The sequence below is a fragment of the Ranitomeya imitator genome, chromosome 3, assembly GCF_032444005.1.
Source record: "Ranitomeya imitator isolate aRanImi1 chromosome 3, aRanImi1.pri, whole genome shotgun sequence".
Taxonomy (NCBI): Eukaryota; Metazoa; Chordata; class Amphibia; order Anura; family Dendrobatidae; genus Ranitomeya; species Ranitomeya imitator.
Window position 1 is genome coordinate 640,152,282 of NC_091284.1, and position 19,790 is coordinate 640,172,071.

The 19,790-nt window shown below is 40.7% G+C and overlaps 1 protein-coding gene across 4 annotated transcripts in view; it reads right to left on the bottom strand.

Moving 5' to 3' along the window:
• PCDH17 (protocadherin 17) overlaps window positions 1-19,790 on the bottom strand; it is a 281,345-nt gene that overhangs the window by 134,657 nt on the left and 126,898 nt on the right. For all 4 annotated transcript variants that reach the window (XM_069758179.1, XM_069758177.1, XM_069758181.1 and 1 more), the window contains one exon: window positions 10,342-10,404. In XM_069758179.1, coding sequence (XP_069614280.1) covers window positions 10,342-10,404 — 63 coding nt within the window. The remainder of the gene's footprint in view (window positions 1-10,341; window positions 10,405-19,790) is intronic.

Here is a 19,790-nt window from a genome sequence, read left to right on the forward strand (position 1 = left end):
GCACTGGTTTTTTTTTAATTTTGACTATTTCTCCTTTTCTGAAAAAAAATACAAAATTTATTGCTTGGAAATTCGGAGACATGTTGTCAGAAGTTTATAGACTAAAAGAACAATTTACATTTTACGCAAAAATATACCTATAAAGAGAAAAATCAGACAAACTGAACATTTTGCAGTGGTTTCTTTATTTTTGCCAGAGCTGTATACACACATATGCACACTCATACGGACCTTGTTTCCCCAAAAATAAGACCTACCCAGGATTTTTGGAGTATGCTTAAAATACACTGTGTTCCAAGTTATTATGCAAATTGGATTTAAGTGTCATAAAGATTTAATTGTTTTGTTTTTCAAATAAACTCATGGATGGTATTGTGTCTCAGGGCTCAATGGATCACTGAAATCAATCTTAAACACATGTGATAATTAGTTTTCCAAGTGATTCTAATTAATGGAAAACTACTTAAAAATGATGCTCCATATTATTAAGCAGGCCACAGGTTTCAAGCAATATGGGAAATCAAAAGGATCTCTCTGCTGCTTAAAAGTGGTAAATAGTGAAATGCCTTGGACAAGGTATGATAACATTAGATATTTCATGAAAACTTAAGAGTGATCATCATACTGTGAAGAGATTTGTGACTGAAACAGAGCACAGATAGAGTTCATGCAGATAAAGGCATAATCAGAAAGGTTTCTGAAAGAAATTCATTGGATTAAGAGAGCAGCTGCCATAATACCATTACAAAGCAGCAAACAGTTATTTGAAGCTGCTGGTGCCTCTGGAGTCCCTCAAACCTCAAGGTGTAGGATTCTTCAAAGGCTTGCTGTAGTGTATAAACCTACTATTTGGCCACCCCTAAACAATGTTCACAAGCAGAAATGGTTGCAGTGGGCCCAGACATACAGTACAGACCAAAAGTTTGGACACACTTTCTCATTTAACCCTAGAAAGCATGACCATAGAAATCTACACTTTCACATACCTAGGGCCTTTTAGGCCTGTGTACAAATAACATGGAATAACTCAAATAAAAATACTTTTCAAAGTTTATTTGAAATTGCAAAGTAAGGAAGCATTCCCACTATTAGCGCTGGGGTCTGCCAGGAGGGGATCCGTAAAGGATCTGACCTCCTGGTGACCCCAGCTAAGGAGGTGCAAAGTAATCATCAAAGCAAAAGGTGGCTACTTTGAAGAACCTAGAATATAAAACATATTTTCAGTTGTTTCACACTTTTTTGTTAAATATATAATTCACATGTGTGAATTCATAGTTTTGATGCCTTCAGTGTGAATTTACAATTTTCATAGTCATGAAAATACAGAAAAATCTTTAATGAGAAGGTGTGACCAAACTTTTGGTCTGTACTGTACATGAAGACTAATTTTCAAACAGTCTGTTTACTGATGAGTGTTGAGCAACCCTGAATGGTCCAGACGGATGGAGTAGTGGCTGGTTGGTGGATGGCCACCATGTCCCAACAAGGCTGCGACATCAGCAAGGAGGTGGAGGAGTCATGTTTTGGGCCGGAATCCTGGGGAAACAGCTGGTAGGGCCCTTTAAGGTTCCTGAGGGTGTGAAAATGACCTCTGCAAAGTATATAGAGTTTCTGACTGACAACTTTCTTCCATGGTATTAAAAGTAGAAACGTGCCTTCAGGATCAAAATCATCTTCATGCATGACAATGCACTATCTCATGTTGCAAAGAATACCTCCGAGTCATTGGCTGCTATGGGCATAAAAGGAGATAAACTCATGGTGTGGCCACCATCTTCCCCTGACCTCAACCCTATAGAGAATCTTTGCAGTATCATCAAGCAAAAGATCTATGAGGGTGGGAGGCAGTTCACATCAAAACAGCAGCTCTGGGAGGCTATTCTGGCTTCATGCAAAGAAATACAAGCAGAAAATCTCCATAAACTCACAAGATCAAGGGATGCAAGAATTGTGAAGGTGATATCAAAGAAGGGGTCCTAAGTTAACATGTAACTTGACCTGTTAGGATGTTTTGGAGTTAAATAGCTTTTCTGTTCAGTGAATGTGACCTCTTAATGCTGCAAATTCCACAAATGAGCATTTTCAGTTCTTTAAAACATATCAAATGTTTAGAAATTCCACTGTGCCTAATAATTTGGAACAGTGCGTTTTGAGTTTGTATTCATTTTGGAGATTATATTGTTATCATTGGGAGGTTTCTTCAATAAAATTTGGTGTATACTCTCACGGGTGATGAGTTTTATTAGACTGACTGTCATTTGCACTGACCATTTAGGAAAATCCGAGAAAAATGTCATTTGCATAATTTGGAACACGGTGTAGAAGCTCTAATCCAAAAATAAGCCTTAGTTACAGTTCAATAAAAAAAAGTGTCCAGGCAGCTAAGAATACAGTAGGACCTTTTATCAAAGAAAGCACACATCCCCAAAATCACACTCACCACATCCCAAACAATTAGTTGGCAAGTGTCAATGGTGGATGGGCTCACACATATAACTGCGTCACTGTCAGGTCCCTTGCACTGCAGCTCTCATATACAGTACGGGTACCAGTTCCACTCCGCTTCCGAGCCCGAGAGTTGTTGCTGCTTCCAGTAACTGGGGGAGCCAAACACTATGGACTATAGGGGGACCTGACAGTGATGCAGATTTGTGTGTGTGAGCCCATCCACTTTCAGTACTTCACGACTCTAATTGTTTGGGCTCTGGTGATTGTGATTCTTTTGGGGTGCCTACTTTCTTTAATGAAGGATGAAGTTCTGCTGTATTCTACTGTATTTACTTTTTTACATTGACCATAACAAAAATTAATCCAACAGAGGCGCTTTATGGGGAAAAGAAGTCTTTTTATCCAGAGTGTAAAAGTATCATGTAACTAAATTATAGGTAGTGTGTACTGTAGTATCAATAATGGTACAATGGAAGCGTTTTATTTTTTACCATAAATGTGGCTATGAAAAAGATCTAATCACAAATGATGCATAGTCATAAATAAATTCTAAAAGTATATCTTTAATACTTGTATCAAATATCACAAAAAGGGTTAAAAACAAGGAGTACATAATAATTTATTCATGGCTACACTTCATTTGTGAATACTGTAGAGATGTTTAACCTTCTTACATGTGTACCGGTACAGTAACTGCCTGGACACTTTTATTGATTCTGCTTTTCTTGGTGAATAGATATCCACCATCTAATGCAGTAAGGTATGTACCGGTAAGCAGAGGAACAAGAAATATATTGTACTGGAATGGTACATTTTGACCCACACACACAGCGCGAGTTAAAAAAGAAAGATCTATTCTGTCGAGTACAAGAAAGGAATCATGAGGGATTCTCTGGGCAAAAATCTTACTGCTTTCTGCAAAGAGAAGATATTAGAAGTCAACAAATGTGTAAGGGATGTGCTAAGCAGCACAAGTGTGGATCAGGTCAGCATCCATTATTTCCTGAGCTAGAAGACATAATCTGTAAATGGGTTTTGGTTGAGCACAAAGTTGATATTCAAGAATTTGCCCTTACAATGGCACCACAATTTGAAGTATCCCCGAAGAATTCAAAGCATCCCAACACTGGTTGGATAGCTTCCTTGTGTGATGTGAACTGTCTTCAAGAAGATTCAATTCACAGCAATGTTTAGGCTGGAAGGTATTGAAATTATTAAACGTGCACTTGCATTCAAGTCCTTTGTTGATGACATCGACTTTTCTCAATGCCAACTTTCCAACATGATTGCAATGGATGAAAATACAGTGTTTTGGGGCTAAAGACCACAAACAACAATTGATCTGTGAGGTGCCTCCTCTATGTTCTCTCCACTGGTTTTAAAAGTGAAGGTGTTACCTGTGTTTTGGCAATTCGTCTGGAAGAAACTAATTATTCACCTCTAATCATTACTAGGGGCAAGAAGGAGAAGACTGAATGTGTTTCAATAATTTATAATTCTTAAAACCAAAAAAGTCTGGTGCACACAAGCAGTTATGAGGAAATGGGTCGATTTAATGCTGCTGTTTGTTTTGTGAGGTGGACAAAGAGGCCTGCTAGTCTGGGATTCAGCCAGTACACACTGCACTAAATACATGAAGAACTTCCTTTATGAGTGAAAAAAAGATCAAATAATGATTCACGCAGGAATGGCTGCCTATCTCCGGACTCTTGGTATTTCAAAAAAACAAGTCATTCAAGGACCATTTACACACGAAAATTAATAACTATGTTGAAAACAGATTGGAGAGAAGTCAGTGTGGTAACTTTTTGAAAGCTAGACTGCAAGAAGTTGTGACTTGGGTGAAGAATGTAAGGAAGAAAGTCACTGACAGTTGTGTTGCCAATCCGCTACAAGCAGGCTACAAGGACAAGAGGTGCTCATTTAAGAAAAGTGCTATTGCTAGACGTGAGAAATTAGGGCCAATGATTCTAAAAACAACAAAGTCAGAAGAAATTCAAGATTGAATTCAGGTGTTATGGCTAGCGGAACGCACCAAATAATTAGAGAGAAGGTATGAGGTGCGTTCGCAGCCCGGGGTCCACCGTGCAGAGAAGGAACGTGCTGCTGAGTAATGACGGACTATATGGCGGTACAATGTGGATACACACATGGGTTAACTTCACCCTGTGTGAAGGAAGCGAACCCTGTTGCGTCACAGGGCCGTGGCAGTGCACAAAGAGCGCAAGCAAGGAATCACCGAACTCTATCCCAGGACACAGGATTAGAGTTTGTGCAGACCTCTTGCGCTCAACACACAATTGGGGTATCAGAGTAACTGAGAAAGCAACTTAAATGCACAAGAACGCGTGCAGTGCCACTCTGGCGGACGCCACTAACCACCCAGACTTGGGTAAGGAAAGCGCTCTAATAGCACACGGTGCCGCACTGGTGGTCACAGCAATTAGACACTGTTTTGTGTGTTATTGTGCTGATAGCTCAGCCGGGCACTAGATAGCAGACATCCACCTTACGTGAGCAGTCATACACAAGGGAGGGGATGTTTAAAGAACGACATGCATTCATCAACACACACACACGTTTTCAAATGTACACTATTGCATGGCTGAGCGGCCATGCAAACCTTTTATAGCAGCAGTGCAACAAGACCTTCCAGATGGACCAATAGGAGCCGCAACAGGACCTGAGCATGTGACCCCCGACCTCCAATGGGAGGTCGTCCCATGGGCATGCTCAGTATGAGAAAAGCAGGACTTAGTCCCAGAAAGGCCTGCTCACTGTTGATCACTGCTGGCTACAAAGACAAAGCCTGGAAGGGCAGCAGTAACCAGTCATCCAGTATCAGCCCAAGCTAGACACTAGGACTGACCTCTCCGCTTAGCAGGCTCCACTGCAGCTGGAGAAGAATGGGAGACCGCAGCGGAGATGGTTCGAGATTCCCCCCGTGCAGAGGCAGGAACTCGACAACTAACATCAGGGTTTGGAAAGGTATGATGAGGTTCCAGAAAATGATGACGTGATCATATTTGAATAAATGTTGATTTTTGTCCATGAATACCAGTTAATGTAGATTGTTGCACATGGGAAAAGGAAATACCCTAGGATCTCATGATGTAATTCAGGGTTTGGAGAGTGACTATTCTCTAGAATGTGATGACATAATTATATTTGAATAAATATTGATGTTTCGTTCAAGAATAAAGGTGAATTGTTGTTCATGGAAAAAAAAAAAAGACATCCCTGGAACATAAGCCACAACTCATCTTTTGGAGCACAAAATAATATAAGACCCTGCCTTATTTTCGGAGACACACAAACATACACACAAGTATGCACATATTTATATAACCCCTGGTTTGTCAGAAGAAACCAATTGAAGGCATTGTGGGAAACCATGATCATACAGTTTGGTCGGAATGGTGTCATAAATGGTTGTAAAGGAGGGAACGCCAGGTTTATTTTCATTCAATTGTCATGTAATTGATTTCTGTCCACGTTCTGCACTAATCCCTTGGTACATCTACATTAGCATATAAATACACGCTTGGTGAAAATGAAGGGACAGTCCGCAGGTTAGATAGGGAAAATAGCTACATTTGAGGCTAATCAAAAGAGAAAGGGAAACCTTGCACAGCCATCGGGGGTTCCTTAAAATGGTTAAAGATTCAATATTGCAAAATTACATAAACTTAAGCAAAAAGTATATCTACTGGAGCAAAAAATAAAGAAAACCAATTGTGCCATATACCATTAAATACTGTATTAGGCCTCATTCAGACATCTTTGATTTTCACAGATACAAAAACTTGGTAACTTTTGTTCGTGGGATGTGAAGGTGCCCCAGTAGCTAGACCCCCACCTATGTGACTATTCTGGAAAAACTTTTAAAACAATTGGTACAAATTAAAAAAAAAAAATCAGAATGGAAGGTTTCACACTTCACACATCTGGCATACTTGTTATGCTATTGAAGACTCAGACATGACCTGTATGTTCATGCCGTAAAGAAGAAATCCGTCTCAATTCTATGGCAGGAATGATTGCCATTTCCACTGAATGCATTTGCCATTCTGATAAAGTTAGAGTGCAGATATTATGGGAGATTATAAATGCATTCTAATTTTGTGAACAGCCCTGTCAAAGCTGATTTCAACATTGTATTACGGATAGATGAAATCAGGCTGAGCGCATTCATTTCAAGTAGTGGAATTATTTTCACGTAAAAAGGAAAGTGTTTTTTTTCTTAACCTAGTTCAAGTGAATGGATAGAAACAGGCTTTTTACCGTTTACCCTGAAGAGCTAGTTTGGATCCTCACATTGCATGAAACATAGTGATCAGACCATGGGACTACGGACTGGTGCCTGCGCTGTCCAGCACAAGAACCGATGCTCCAGGCAGGTGGGAATAATTCCAATGCAAAAAAAATGGGATCAGTTCATTTACGAATTTCTGTGATGAGACAGAACTCCCTACATGTGGACGCGGCCTCAGAGAGAATCTGTCAGCAGGTTTTCGCTATGTAAACTTTGGACAGCAGGAAGTAGAGCCTGACACAAATTTCAAGGATGTGTCACTTATTAGGCTGTGTGCTGTTTCCATACAATGAAGGTTATATCACTAGGAGATTATCACTGCCCTGACTACAGCTCACGTTAGCTCTGGTCTGACTCTGCGCCCTCCTATGATAAGCAGCGCAATATCAATAGACAGTGTACATAGATAGCTATGCTATGAGCGGGATTTATTTTCTGAGCTCTGCTACATCTAAAAACTCTGATATGTGCTCATTCAGTTCCCATTTTTTCTTTACATATAAATTCTATCCATATTTCTTGAAAGCATTTTTCAAGATTTTTTTTTCCTGCATAGACTTGCTGAGGTTGAAAACACCAAACTGAGCCAAAGGATCATTCAGCCATCAGTTACTTTTCTCGCACGCATACAACAGTCTGAATGTTAACAGTGTGTTTGATCAGCCATTTGGTCAGAGTTTGGTCAGTGCCTGTTTTTATCACCAGAGTTTGGGAACTTTTCAGAATATTTTCCCACGCTCGAGTTCATATGAGGACATCCAGCAGAGGGCGCATCACCACAACTGAAGGTAACTACAGGTCATTGACCTACATTCCATTCATTCCCCAGGGTTTTACAGGCAGGAGCACAGCTGCATTAGCAGAGCTTCTGCTTGTAAAATTAGTTAACCCTTTCAGATGGATTTACAGAGTGGGACGAGACTGATCATCGGAAGGTATGGGATATTGTTGTTTTTTTATTTTACCTTTTTTACAGAACGAGGGTCTTCAGGTGGATTACCAGTATAATAAAATATTACAAAAGCCTGTGTATTTATTTCATTAAAATACTTTGTAATAATGTGTGTGTTTTTTTTAACCATTTCATACTATTGGATTAATAATGGATAGGTGTCATAATTGACGCCTCTCCATTATTAATCTGGCTTAATGTCACCTTACAATAGCAAGGTGACATTAACCCTTCATTACCCCATATCCCACCACTACACGGGAATGGGAAGAGAGTGGCCAAGTGCTAGAATAGGCGCATCTTCTAGATGTGCCTTTTCTGGGGTGGCTGGGAGCAGATGTTTTTAGCCGGGGGGGGGGGGGGGCAATAACCATGGCCCCTCTCCAGGCTGTTAATATCTGCCCTCAGTCACTGGCTTTACCAATTTTTTCCGCGATTTAACCCTTTAATTTAATAGCTAGAGCGCTTAAATTTTGCACATACACACTACTAACATTAGTAGTGTGGAGTGTGGAATATGCAAAAAAAAAGGGATATGAGATGGTTTACTGTATGTAAACCATGTCTCATATCATGTCGGGTTTGGGAAGGAGATAGCAAAAGCCGACAATTGAATTACCGGCTTTTCTCCTATCTAGCGCTGTATGAGATATTAATATATATATGCGCCTCACTGACATATATATATATATATATATACCCCTATTCTATGTGTACACATTTATATTAGCTATTCTATTCTAACCTGTCAGTGTGATATTACTGTACACCGCACTGAATTGTCGGCTTTTCTATAGAACACCGCTGCGTATTTCTTGCAAGTCACAGTGCTGGTCCGTGTGTAATCCGTATTTTTCTGGCCCCCATAGACTTTCAATGGCGTATATTTTTTGCGCAATACAGTGACAAACGCAGCATGCTGCGTTTTTCTACGGCCGTAGAAGATCGTATAATACGGATCAGTAAAATACGGCCGATTGGAGCTGGGGCATAGAAAAGCATTGTACTGTATGCAATCCGTATTTTCAGCACTTCTCTTACGTCCATAAAACACGCTATTGTGAGGCCGGCCTTACAGACAGAAATCAGTTGCCCAGCACAAGACCTGATGCTCCAGATAGGTGTGACTGATCTCATTGCAAAAACTGGGATCAGTTCTTTCAAGAGTATCTGATGACACAAACTTGCCATATGTGGACCCAACCATAAAGGAAATCTGTCTGGAGATTTTTGCTATGTAATTTGAAGACAACAGGAGATAGAGGCTGAAACACAGATTTCAATGATGTGTCACTTGTTTGGCTGTGTGCTGTTTACTTACAATATAGGTTTTATCACCTGGTGATTATCCCTGCTACACTGGAGCTCTCCTGAGCATTGGTTCAACTCAGACCCTCTATTTAATAAAGAGCTCACTGTCAATAATCAATATACATACAGAGCTGGTGTAGGTAAGTTTAGCTTTCTGAGCTCTACTTCCTGCAAAATCTAAAAACTTGGTCAAAACTTCTGAACCCAGTAAAATAAGTGACACATCACTGGAATTAAAGTCACTTGCCCTATGTAATGCTACTTTCAGATTCAATAAAAAAAACCTGGTGACAGGGTCCCTTTAATAAGGGCTCATTCAGTCATCCGTTTTATTCGTGTGAGTCCTATCCATTTTTCTAACTTATTATTGTCTGTAAAGCTGTTCACATATTGGTGTTTTTTTGTCAACAGTTCAATACACTAACAGGCTAGAAATACAGATAGAATTCGTAACTGAAAAACTGACGACCAAAAGAGTTTATTTTAGGGAATCTGTTACCAGGTTTTTGCTACCACATGTGACAGCAGCAAAATGTAGGAAAACGGACCCTGAACCCACTTAGTTTGCCGGGTACAGCAGTTGTGACACAATCAGAGTTTTTAGATGCAGCAGAGCTCAGAAAGCTACTCCCACTCATAACACAGCTTTCTATGTACACTGTCTATTGACAGTGAGCTGCTTATCATAGGAGGGGGCAGAGTCAGACCAGTGCTAACGTGCACTGTAGTCTAGGCAGTGATAATCTCCTAGTGATAAAACCTTCATTATATGGAAACAACAGCACACAGCCTAATCTGTGTCAGCTTCTACTTAGTGCTGTCCTAAGAGTACATAGCAAAACCCCGCTGACAGATTCCCTCTGAGGCCAGGTCCATAATTGGCCAGTTCTGTGTCGTCACAGAAATCCATGAATGAACTGATCCCATTTTTGCAATGGAATCATTCACCCCTATCTGAACAACTGCAGTCCGGAGTCACATGACCTGATCACTATGTTTCATGCAATGTGAGGATTAGTGATGAGCGAATATACCCGTTACTCGAGATTTCTCGAGCACGCTCGGGGGTCCTCCGAGTATTTTTTAGTGCTCGGAGATTTAGTTTTTCTTGCCGCAGCTGAATGATTTACATTTGATACATTTGATGATTTACATGACAAAAATATCAACATAAACCAAACACTGCTGAAAATCTGAGCCAAAACACTGATAAAAATTGGTTTCTTTTTTCATGTCCGTGAAAAACCGGACATCTGAATGAGGCCTAAGACAGAGGCTGTTATACACATCCAAGAATAAAGACGCTGGTCCTTACCTGTACAGACTGTCTTACACACGGACTTGGCGTTACAACGTTCCAGAGTTTTACAACAGGGATCTGAAAGGGCAAGAATAGAGTAGATATCTATGAGCCAACACTAATTCACAACCATTGTCAGGAAGACAGACCTGATGGAAAAAAAAAAAAATTAGTTTTAATTGAAATAATTAAAATGTGTTAATACTTTGACTCGGATTAATGTTTCGGAAAATTCTTTCGATCTGAAATCAATAATTTATTGTATAAAAAGTGTTGATGAAGTCATATTCTTGATGGTTGAATTGAGTTGATAGTTAAAAAAACAAAGATTTTTTTTGTGAGTGTAGATCATTCAGCAGTTCTGTGGGGAAAACAAGCAATGAATTATCAGAATGTTTTTAGCAATCAGACGCTGGAGCGTTATTCCCATTTCTACCATAGATGGCTGAGATGGCAGTAACCCGCTCTAGGTCGCGGCCACCAGAGCAGAGGTCATGAAAACAACCTAGGGCAACTTCACTACGCTGCTTGTATAGGAATGAATGGGGATCACATCTTGGGAATTGCTTGCCTTACTATACGGTTTCCGACACTTCCTTTCTTTTATACGGAAGTTACACAAACAATGTAGGGCAGCTGTGATTTTCTATTTTCGGGGCCCAGTCTCTGGAAACCTGGGACCTCTACTTAGTTACTCCAATATCGGCCATGACAGGTAAAGATGGGAAAAATCCGGTAATGTAATTTCGTAAAACAAATTTCTACACGTATTCGAGTTGCGGTGCGAGTCATGGTAAACTTTCAATAACACCATAACTCGTGTGCACAGTATCGTTGTGTTACCCTTACTTCAAATTCAAAGCATTTTGTGTTAGAATTCACACAAACATCTTACCAAGGACACAAAATGTGACGTTATATTAAAATGGAAGAAAGAATACAGGATTCAGTCATGTGGTACCATTATAACTTTTTTTTTTCTTTAAGTGTCCAACATATTTAAAGTGGTTGTCCGAGACGAAGATATTACTAACATATCGTTAGGATAAGTCATCACTGCCAGATTGGTAGGTGTCCGAAACTCAATACCCCTCTGATAACCTGTTACCTGGAGCCATTAGAAGATCACAGTGGATGGCGCCAAAACACCACAGCTCTATACACTGTGTAGTGGCCACTTTTAGGTACTGCAGTTCAGATTATATTCCTTTTAAGAACTAAGAACCGCAACGACATTAGGGTTGACAACTTAACTTTACATTTTTTCTGGACAGCTGATTAAAAAACCATAGACGGACACGACAATATTTTTTACTGACACACTGGAAAACAATAATAAATCATTATGATTACAAGTGATCCATGTCTACAGCCCAAAATTCTGTTCTGAAGACATGAGCTGCCTTCACTGTTTACTGTAAACTGATGATAGTTACAATCAAAATAATCAGAATAAGTTTCTTCAGCTTCAAAAAATTCAGGGACGCCTCAGTTTTTTTTTATACACAATGCAAAAAACATGCCTTACTTTTACAGACGGCCTAAGAATTTCTGGATGATTGGCAATCCTGCATGACATACTGTATTGCACAGATGTGTGGTGCTCTAGTTCAGTACTTTAGAAAGGCTGAACCTGATGGATTTATGTATTTCTTCAACCTATATAAATATTGTAGCTTAACTATGTACCTATGTAACAGTGTGTTCTTCTAGCGACCAAAATCCAGGTACCAGCTGATTAGACTGGGTTCACATTACGTTATAGGCAGTTCGCTAGACGGACTACATTACACCGCGGTATAACGCGGTGTAACGCAGCCGGTAACGCCGCCATTAAGCCCTATGTCGGACGCATCGCTAGCACATGCCCCCAATGGGCGTGCGCTAGCGATGTGCCGTCATTGAGTGACGGATCCTGGGACGCGGACTGCAGCGATTCCAGGTCCATCACCGCTAGCACAGATAGAGCATCTGCTAACTCTATCTGCATATTTTGGCACTTACGTTAATGCAGCCCGTTTAACGCATGTGTTGAACAGGCTGCTTTAACGCAATGTGAACCTAGCCTTACGTTGGGTGCCAATTAGGATATAGGTCATCAACAACTTAGTCCAGAACAACCTATCTAAGGCTTCCCCTGATTTCTAAAGGATCTCAAACAGTACCTAATATTATTCCATATTGTATGTATACAGACAGAAGAAATACAAACATTCAATGGTTGGAGCAAAATTTAAGTTTAAAGTTAATGATAACCTTTCAACTAAATTTTCTGAACACACAAAATTGTGGCTGCAGAGTGGAATAAAAAGGCACTGTGGGGATAGCAGAGGTGGCAGTGCTATGAGTGCTGATAAAAGGGTTTATAATGTGAAACAGCTAAACTCAGCCGTGCTGCCCCCCAGCCACACATAGGCCGGGTTCACATTGCGTTAACAGCAGCCCGTTTAACACATTCGTTAACGGGCTGCTGTTAACGCAAGTGCCGACATTCCATCGTGCTAGTGCAGATAGAGCATCTGCTAGCTCTATCTGTGCTAGCAGTGATGGACCCAGAATCGCTGCAGCCCGCGTCTCAGGGTCGTCACTCAATGACGACACATCACTAGCGCACGCCCATTGTGGGCGTGCGTTAGCGATGTGTCTGACATAGGAATTAATGGCGGTGTTAACAGACTGCGTTACACTGCGTTATGCCGCGGTGTAACGTAGTCCGTCTAACGGACGCCAGCAACGCAATGTGAACCCGGCCTTACTCATACACAAATTTAAACCAGATGATCAGGGTTGCCTGACATTATACATCACACACTGACAAACATGATCCACGATATTGTGGAGGAAGCGTTCTTCTTTCATCCTGTGTCCAGTTCAACATGAAAAAGGAGAACTGCTTCAGACTAGTCATCCAAGACACATAGTCCAGGCTGGCTTTCAAGGCATACTTTCTCTGAAATGCTGCAGCATTTCCCAGCAAAGCATGCACGGCTGAAATAAAGAAGCAACTGCTTCATTGTTGCTGTCTTTGACCTGGGCAGCATAAATCAACTGTCTGGCTCACTAAAATGCAAAAAATGAACAAACAACTACAGGCGGTGCAGAGATAAATGCATTCTTATAAATGTGATAAACTGTACATAACCAATGAAAATTAAAGGATTAAAATGGTGAGCTGCTAATATAGGCACAACGTTAACACAGAGTTCAACAAAATACACAGCCAAAATGAGATTAATCCTTACAGTGACAAATACATTAATGAAGAACCTTGAAAAAGATGGAGAGGTGACAAAATTTAGTCATCATTTTATTTCAGGAAAAAGCTCCAAGGACCTTAATGTTTGTAATAAACAATAGGTTGGCATGGAGACTTGAGACGCTGTAGGGAAGATAGGGTGGGGACGTAGAGAAATATCTTACTGGAGACTTCAATATTGCTAATATGGATACATTGATGGTGATATGATTGTGTATTGTAATGGGAGTGAAACTAGGACATAAATGAAAGAAACAGAATTCAGCTGATAATGTTACTAACCTGCCTGACCCCTACACTTAGTTGAATGTGGCGAGGAGAAAATAAACTTTATTCCCCTGCCAGAGTTCAGGTTTCAATCACTGGGGTGGCGCCGGAACGACTTCAGTCACTGCTCTGAGTATACAGAGTGGCGGCTCTAACCGTACCACCGGCCCTGACTGACATTGGCTCTGCACTGGGGGTACAGTTACACCCAACGCTCTGTATTCTCAGAGCTTTGACTGAACCCGCTTCGGCGTCGCCTTAGTTTCCAAAACCCGCATGCTGATGGGGGAATAAAGTTAATTTTGTCCCTGCAGCTTTTGAATAAGAGCAAGTGACGGGCAGGTTAGTAATGCTATTAACCCCGAAACTGCAGGATAATAGCGTTTTTCTGGTGACAAGTTCCCTTTAAAACACTTGTCACCATAATCAACAGAAAAGGGTTCTTCAAAGCAGAAGGCAGAAGCTGGCCAAGTATATTTACTTCTAAATTTATATAATTAAAGTGAAATTGCCATTTCATAAAATGCCTGACATATGCAGTAACATTCTAGATGTTTTGTGGGTCAAGGCACAGTGACCTCCACCAGTTGCTTGAAACAAAAGGATGACCAGCTTAACATGGTGACCCATTGCCAGAGGATAGCACTGCTCAGCTCTCCTCAGTGGATGAGAATAGTCATGCTAGACTCTCCTTAGTGTCTGAGATCAATCTTGTTTGTTTCCCCTTGGTGACTCACATAGGCTATGTTTGGCTCCCCTTGTTGACAGAGAGCAAACATTTTTGGCTGTAATTGGTGACTGATGTCAATCCTGCTTGGATTTCCTTGGTAGTTGAAATAGGCCATGATTGGCTTTACTTGGTAGTGGAGATCAATCCTGTTTGACTCTCCTAGATGGCTGAGACAGGCTATATTTGGCTCTCCTTGGGTGAATGAAATGCACGTGCATGAACTCACAGTTGCAGGGACAAAGAACTCATGTTTCTGATTTAAAAAAACATAATAATAGTGGGCCCCAATGCCTGAAAAATTGATCACAACATGTCACTATTATATTTTTAATTATTAAAGGGAACCTGTCACCCCAAAATCGAAGGTGAGCTAAGCCCACCGGCATCAGGGGCTTATCTACAGCATTCTGGAATGCTGTAGATAAGCCCCCGATGTATCCTAAGAGATGCAAAAAGAGGTTAGATTATACTCACCCAGGGGCGGTCCCACTGCGGTCCGGTGCGATGGGTGTCGTGGTCCGGTCCGGGGCCTCCCATCTTCTTACGAGGACGTCCTCTTCTTGTCCTCACGCTTCGGCTTCGGCCCAGGCATACTTTGTCTGCCCTGTTGAGGGCAGAGCAAAGTACTGCAGTGCACAGGTGCCGGGAAAGGTCAGAGAGGCCCGGCGCCTGCGCACTGCAGTACTTTGCTCTGCCCTCAACAGGGCAGACAAAGTACGCCTGCGCTGGAGCCACAGCGGGAAGAAAAAAATAGGACATCATCGTAAGAAGATGGGAGGCGCTGGACCGGATACATCGGGCCTTATCTACAGCATTACAGAAAGCTCACCTTCGATTTTAGGGGTGACAGGTTCCCTTTAAGTATGCTATATATTTAAGAATAAATTTAATGTAATATAAAATTATAACTTAGAACTTTGTCATTCAAGACTAGCAGTGTAGAATTGATAATTTCATTTCAACTTTCTTATAACAGTTACACATCAGTCCATACGACTGTAAGTTGCATTCCTTTTCTATTCTCTGCTTCCTGTCTACAATATGGAGGAAATGAACACTTCATGATACTGAGTGGACAGAGAGGATGTTTCCCAATTAATTTTCCGTATATTTAATCATTCAAGCATAGTTCTTCAGTTTAATGAACTCATACATACACAGCTTGAAATGTATTTTATCTAGTATAGACTAATCCTAAAAGCCCAAAACTTTGATGGAAGTTAGCCAATCAGAAATAGCAATCAAATGAAGTATGTACTGATTAAATAGAAACGATGATTATTTCACTTGTTTCAGCTTCATGCAAAACTAATAATGTTTTTGTAAAATGATAAAAGTAACACTCTCCTACACTCCCATTACCCCTGCCAGCTTTCTCCAAAATGCAAAAATAAAGCTTTTAAAAATTGTTTTCTTTCTTTCTGTTCTTAGACCTGTTTCTGGGCTAAATTGACTGACCATTTCCAATATGAATACTATTACAGATGAAAGGTTTGTTAGATTACTATATAGATGGACCTATGTGGTAAAGCATGTATCACTTACATATTGATGGCCAACTATAATTGGTTCAGGAGTCTTGGAGAAGTGAGTGGCAACTCATTCAATTGTGGAATTTAAACTTATTCCAGGATCTATTAACAAAAACGTACTTTGTGGGAAAACCCCTTTAATTTTCATTTTCGACATTACTGTAGCTACCGTAACTGAAACACACTTGTATTGTCAAGGTAGATTAACAAACAAAACATATCAGTGATTTCCCAGTGCAGGTTATGTAAAAGGTAAGTACGGTGCCACGTCGTAAAATAGTAAAAACCCACCAACAGCACTGCAGCAGCTTACTGGACAGATATAGTAGTTACATTACAGCTAGCTTCTGAAAGAAATATGCATATCACAGATGCATACCTGACGAAAACTAATTGTAAATTCACAGCATGGTACCAGTTAGGGTATGTCTCCCAGCGCTTTGGATGCAGCGGATACCCCGCTCCATCCAAAGTGCTGCCCCCTTTTGTACGTGTGGTGATTCAGACTGTGTTCATTGAACACAGGCGGAATGACTGCATCATATACATAGTCTGTGTCATTTATCTTGCGGAGACTGAGTGTCTCCGCCAGATAAATAGACATGCTGCGGTCTAGAAAGACGCGCCGCATGTCCGGTTAGGCAGGTCTGCCACCTGCGTGTTTGTACGCATAGTGGTGATGGGATTTCATAAAATGCCCTCCAATATGCTGTAACATCTGGACGCTGAGGCTGTACACAGCGTCCAATCTGCAGCAATTACTAAAGGAATACGCCCCATGGAAACATACCCTTAGAAACCCACTTGAGAAGTCAGTGGTTTCCCGTACTTTAGCTCACCTGTGATGTTACAGATGCTGAGAGCAGCTCAATGACTAACCAACATGTGTTGTTACAACAATTTACCTGATGAAAACCCCTAATGCTGTCATCTTAGTCCACTTTAGAGAAAGCCACTGGTGTGATCAGAATAGCTAAGCTCACAGGAATCCTCGTGTGCGAGCGACAGGCCACCTCATCTATGGTTGTCTAGAAAATCTATCACTGCTGGACAGTCCCACAATTCATTGTGAGAATTTGGTAGGAAGAAACCCTGGCCCCAATTCATCCAGATTGAGTTTTCTATGCCAGTCTTGAATGTGATGTGCCAAATTTATTAAAATATGCGCCTCCTAATGATTTTGGTACATCAAACAGCTGCTGTCCTCCATTACAAGAAATTTCCTCTGTCAAAATTTACATCACTCAGGTGAAAATTATGATTAATTTTTTGACCATCCTAGGCCACACCCTTCCTTGCCCACTTTTCAAAAAGTGGGCAAAGGTGACCTGGACTGGTCTACATATCACAAAAAGAAAATTACAACAGAGCGCTGGCAAAAACTATGATGAAGTGGCGCCAATATATTTTAACATAGCAGTAGGAAAACCAGACTGTGGCAGCATATGTTGCACACAGTGTGCATGCCCCTAGTTCTATGATAGTTAAATAGGTTGTTCAGCTTTTTTTTAAAGACGCACTCCCATCAATATTTTTATACTTTAATATATTGCAGTCATCATGTTATATAGCACAGTATACTTAGAATTGCTCTTTATGCCCGTCTACCTAGCTAATTCTTAAGTGTTCTCTGCTGTATGTAGAAACAGGAAGCCTCTTTTCCTTGAATAAGTCTTCAACTTCTGACCCAGCTGCTCTGCCCGTCACCCTGCCAGGGACTGCAGTGATGACTCATGCGGAGAAAAGAGACTTTTTTATTTCTACGTAGAGCTTTGAAGGATTCAGTTAGTTTGTTTTTAATAATGCGGTCACATAAACCTAATGGAAAAGAGAATTAGCTGGGTAGAAAGGCAAAATTAGCAATTGTAAGTGCACAGTGCTACATAATATGAAGATTTCAACATATTAGGAAGATAAGCATTATGATGAGAGTGCTTCTTTAAAATGGGTCCAAACATTGCATTGTCCTTATCTCATGAGATAGGCCCCAAGCGTTGTGTTCCAAAGGGGATTGTCTGCAGCATTAACCACTGCGTCCAGTGATTGCAGCTACTAAAATCCTGTTTCTGTCAGAAAAGGAAGCTAGGAGATTGATGTGGATAGAAGAGAGGATCAGTAGGTTAGCATGCATTTATTATTTTTGACAATGCTGGATCCTGTTTGAAAGGGAAAAAATGCTGGACTATACCTTTAACATATTTGCATGTAATTTGCCAACATGTAAGACATAATGCATTTGAGAGAATAAAATTCTATTGGAAGATAGAGGTGACATACAGTATCTGCACCTATTTATCAACCCTATGTATTCAACACTGTAGAATCAACAATGTAGAACCCATTCATTTTACATAACCATTGTTCACTCTACTGGAAGTTAACAATAGACAACACTTTATTGACATCCTGCATTCAAGATTCTATTCTCTCTCTTTTTAAGGCTGATGGCAAAATACATTTTCTAAGCAAATCTTTTCTATATTTTCTAGCTTAACTTTAAACTAAGTGAGCAATAAGATTGCAGCAAAGACAATGAAGCCCAGAGCTGATTTGTACAAATCTCAATCATTTTTTTAAGGACTTAAAATGATTTTAGTAAAATACTCCAATAATCAAACCCTGTTCAGTAATGAAGATTAATAGAGGATAACCCCAAGGGTATGTTCCCACGGTCAGTAAACGCTACGGGTTGGACGCTGTGGATGTACGCAGCGTCCAACCCGCAGCAGCCAGATGTTACAGCATAGTGGATGGGATTTCAAGAAATCCCATCTCCACTATGCATGTACGGACGCCTCTGGCTTCCCTGCGGAGACAGACATGTGGCGCGTCTTTCTAGACCGCAGCATGTTTACTTATCTTGCGGAGACGCTCAGTCTCCGCAAGATAAATATCACCCGTACAATGTATTGGATGCAGTGATTCCGCACGGTTCAATGAACTCATGAGGAATCACCTGCGTTCGAAAGGCGGCAGCTCTTTGGAAGGAGCGAACATGCACTGCCTAATATTTACCGTGGGGACGTGGCCCAAAAGGTACACCTGGGTGACAATATGTTGACTTCTTTGGTTAAATCCATTAGCATGGTTTTTGGCCCATTTAAAGTTATCATGTCCTCCTGCTTAAGTAATAGACACTAATGACATCCATATTCTCCAAAGTAGCAGTCACAAACTCATGAAGGATCAAGTGTCTCAAACACGTGGAACTTGAAAACGGAATATAATGAGGGCAATTTTGGCTAGCTCCTGTAGCTTTGGCCAATTAAAAAAATAGATAAATAAAATAGTATGTTAATAATTTATCATTATAATTTTCACTTCAATCTAGTAGTGGCCTAAAATGCACAGTGCTTAGAAGCTCTTTCTAACATAGCTTGCAAGCAGTGCTCTGAAGCTAGCTGGATTGTGACGGCGAAGCCGATAGCTACCGATCCGGCTAGCTTTAGTGCAACCGCACTCCTTGGCTTCCAACATCAGAAAGGGCAGAGTTGTAGCTAGCATCACAACGATGCTCCTTACCCAAACTGTCAATCAACCAGGAGCACAGTGCCCCATGGAAGTAAGGAGTAGATTCCCTTTGAGGCTATTTGCATCAGATCATCATTATTTGCATGACCTAATAACTTATATTTGCAGCTTGTTAGAAACATTTATTGCAGTAAATGTCGGATAACGT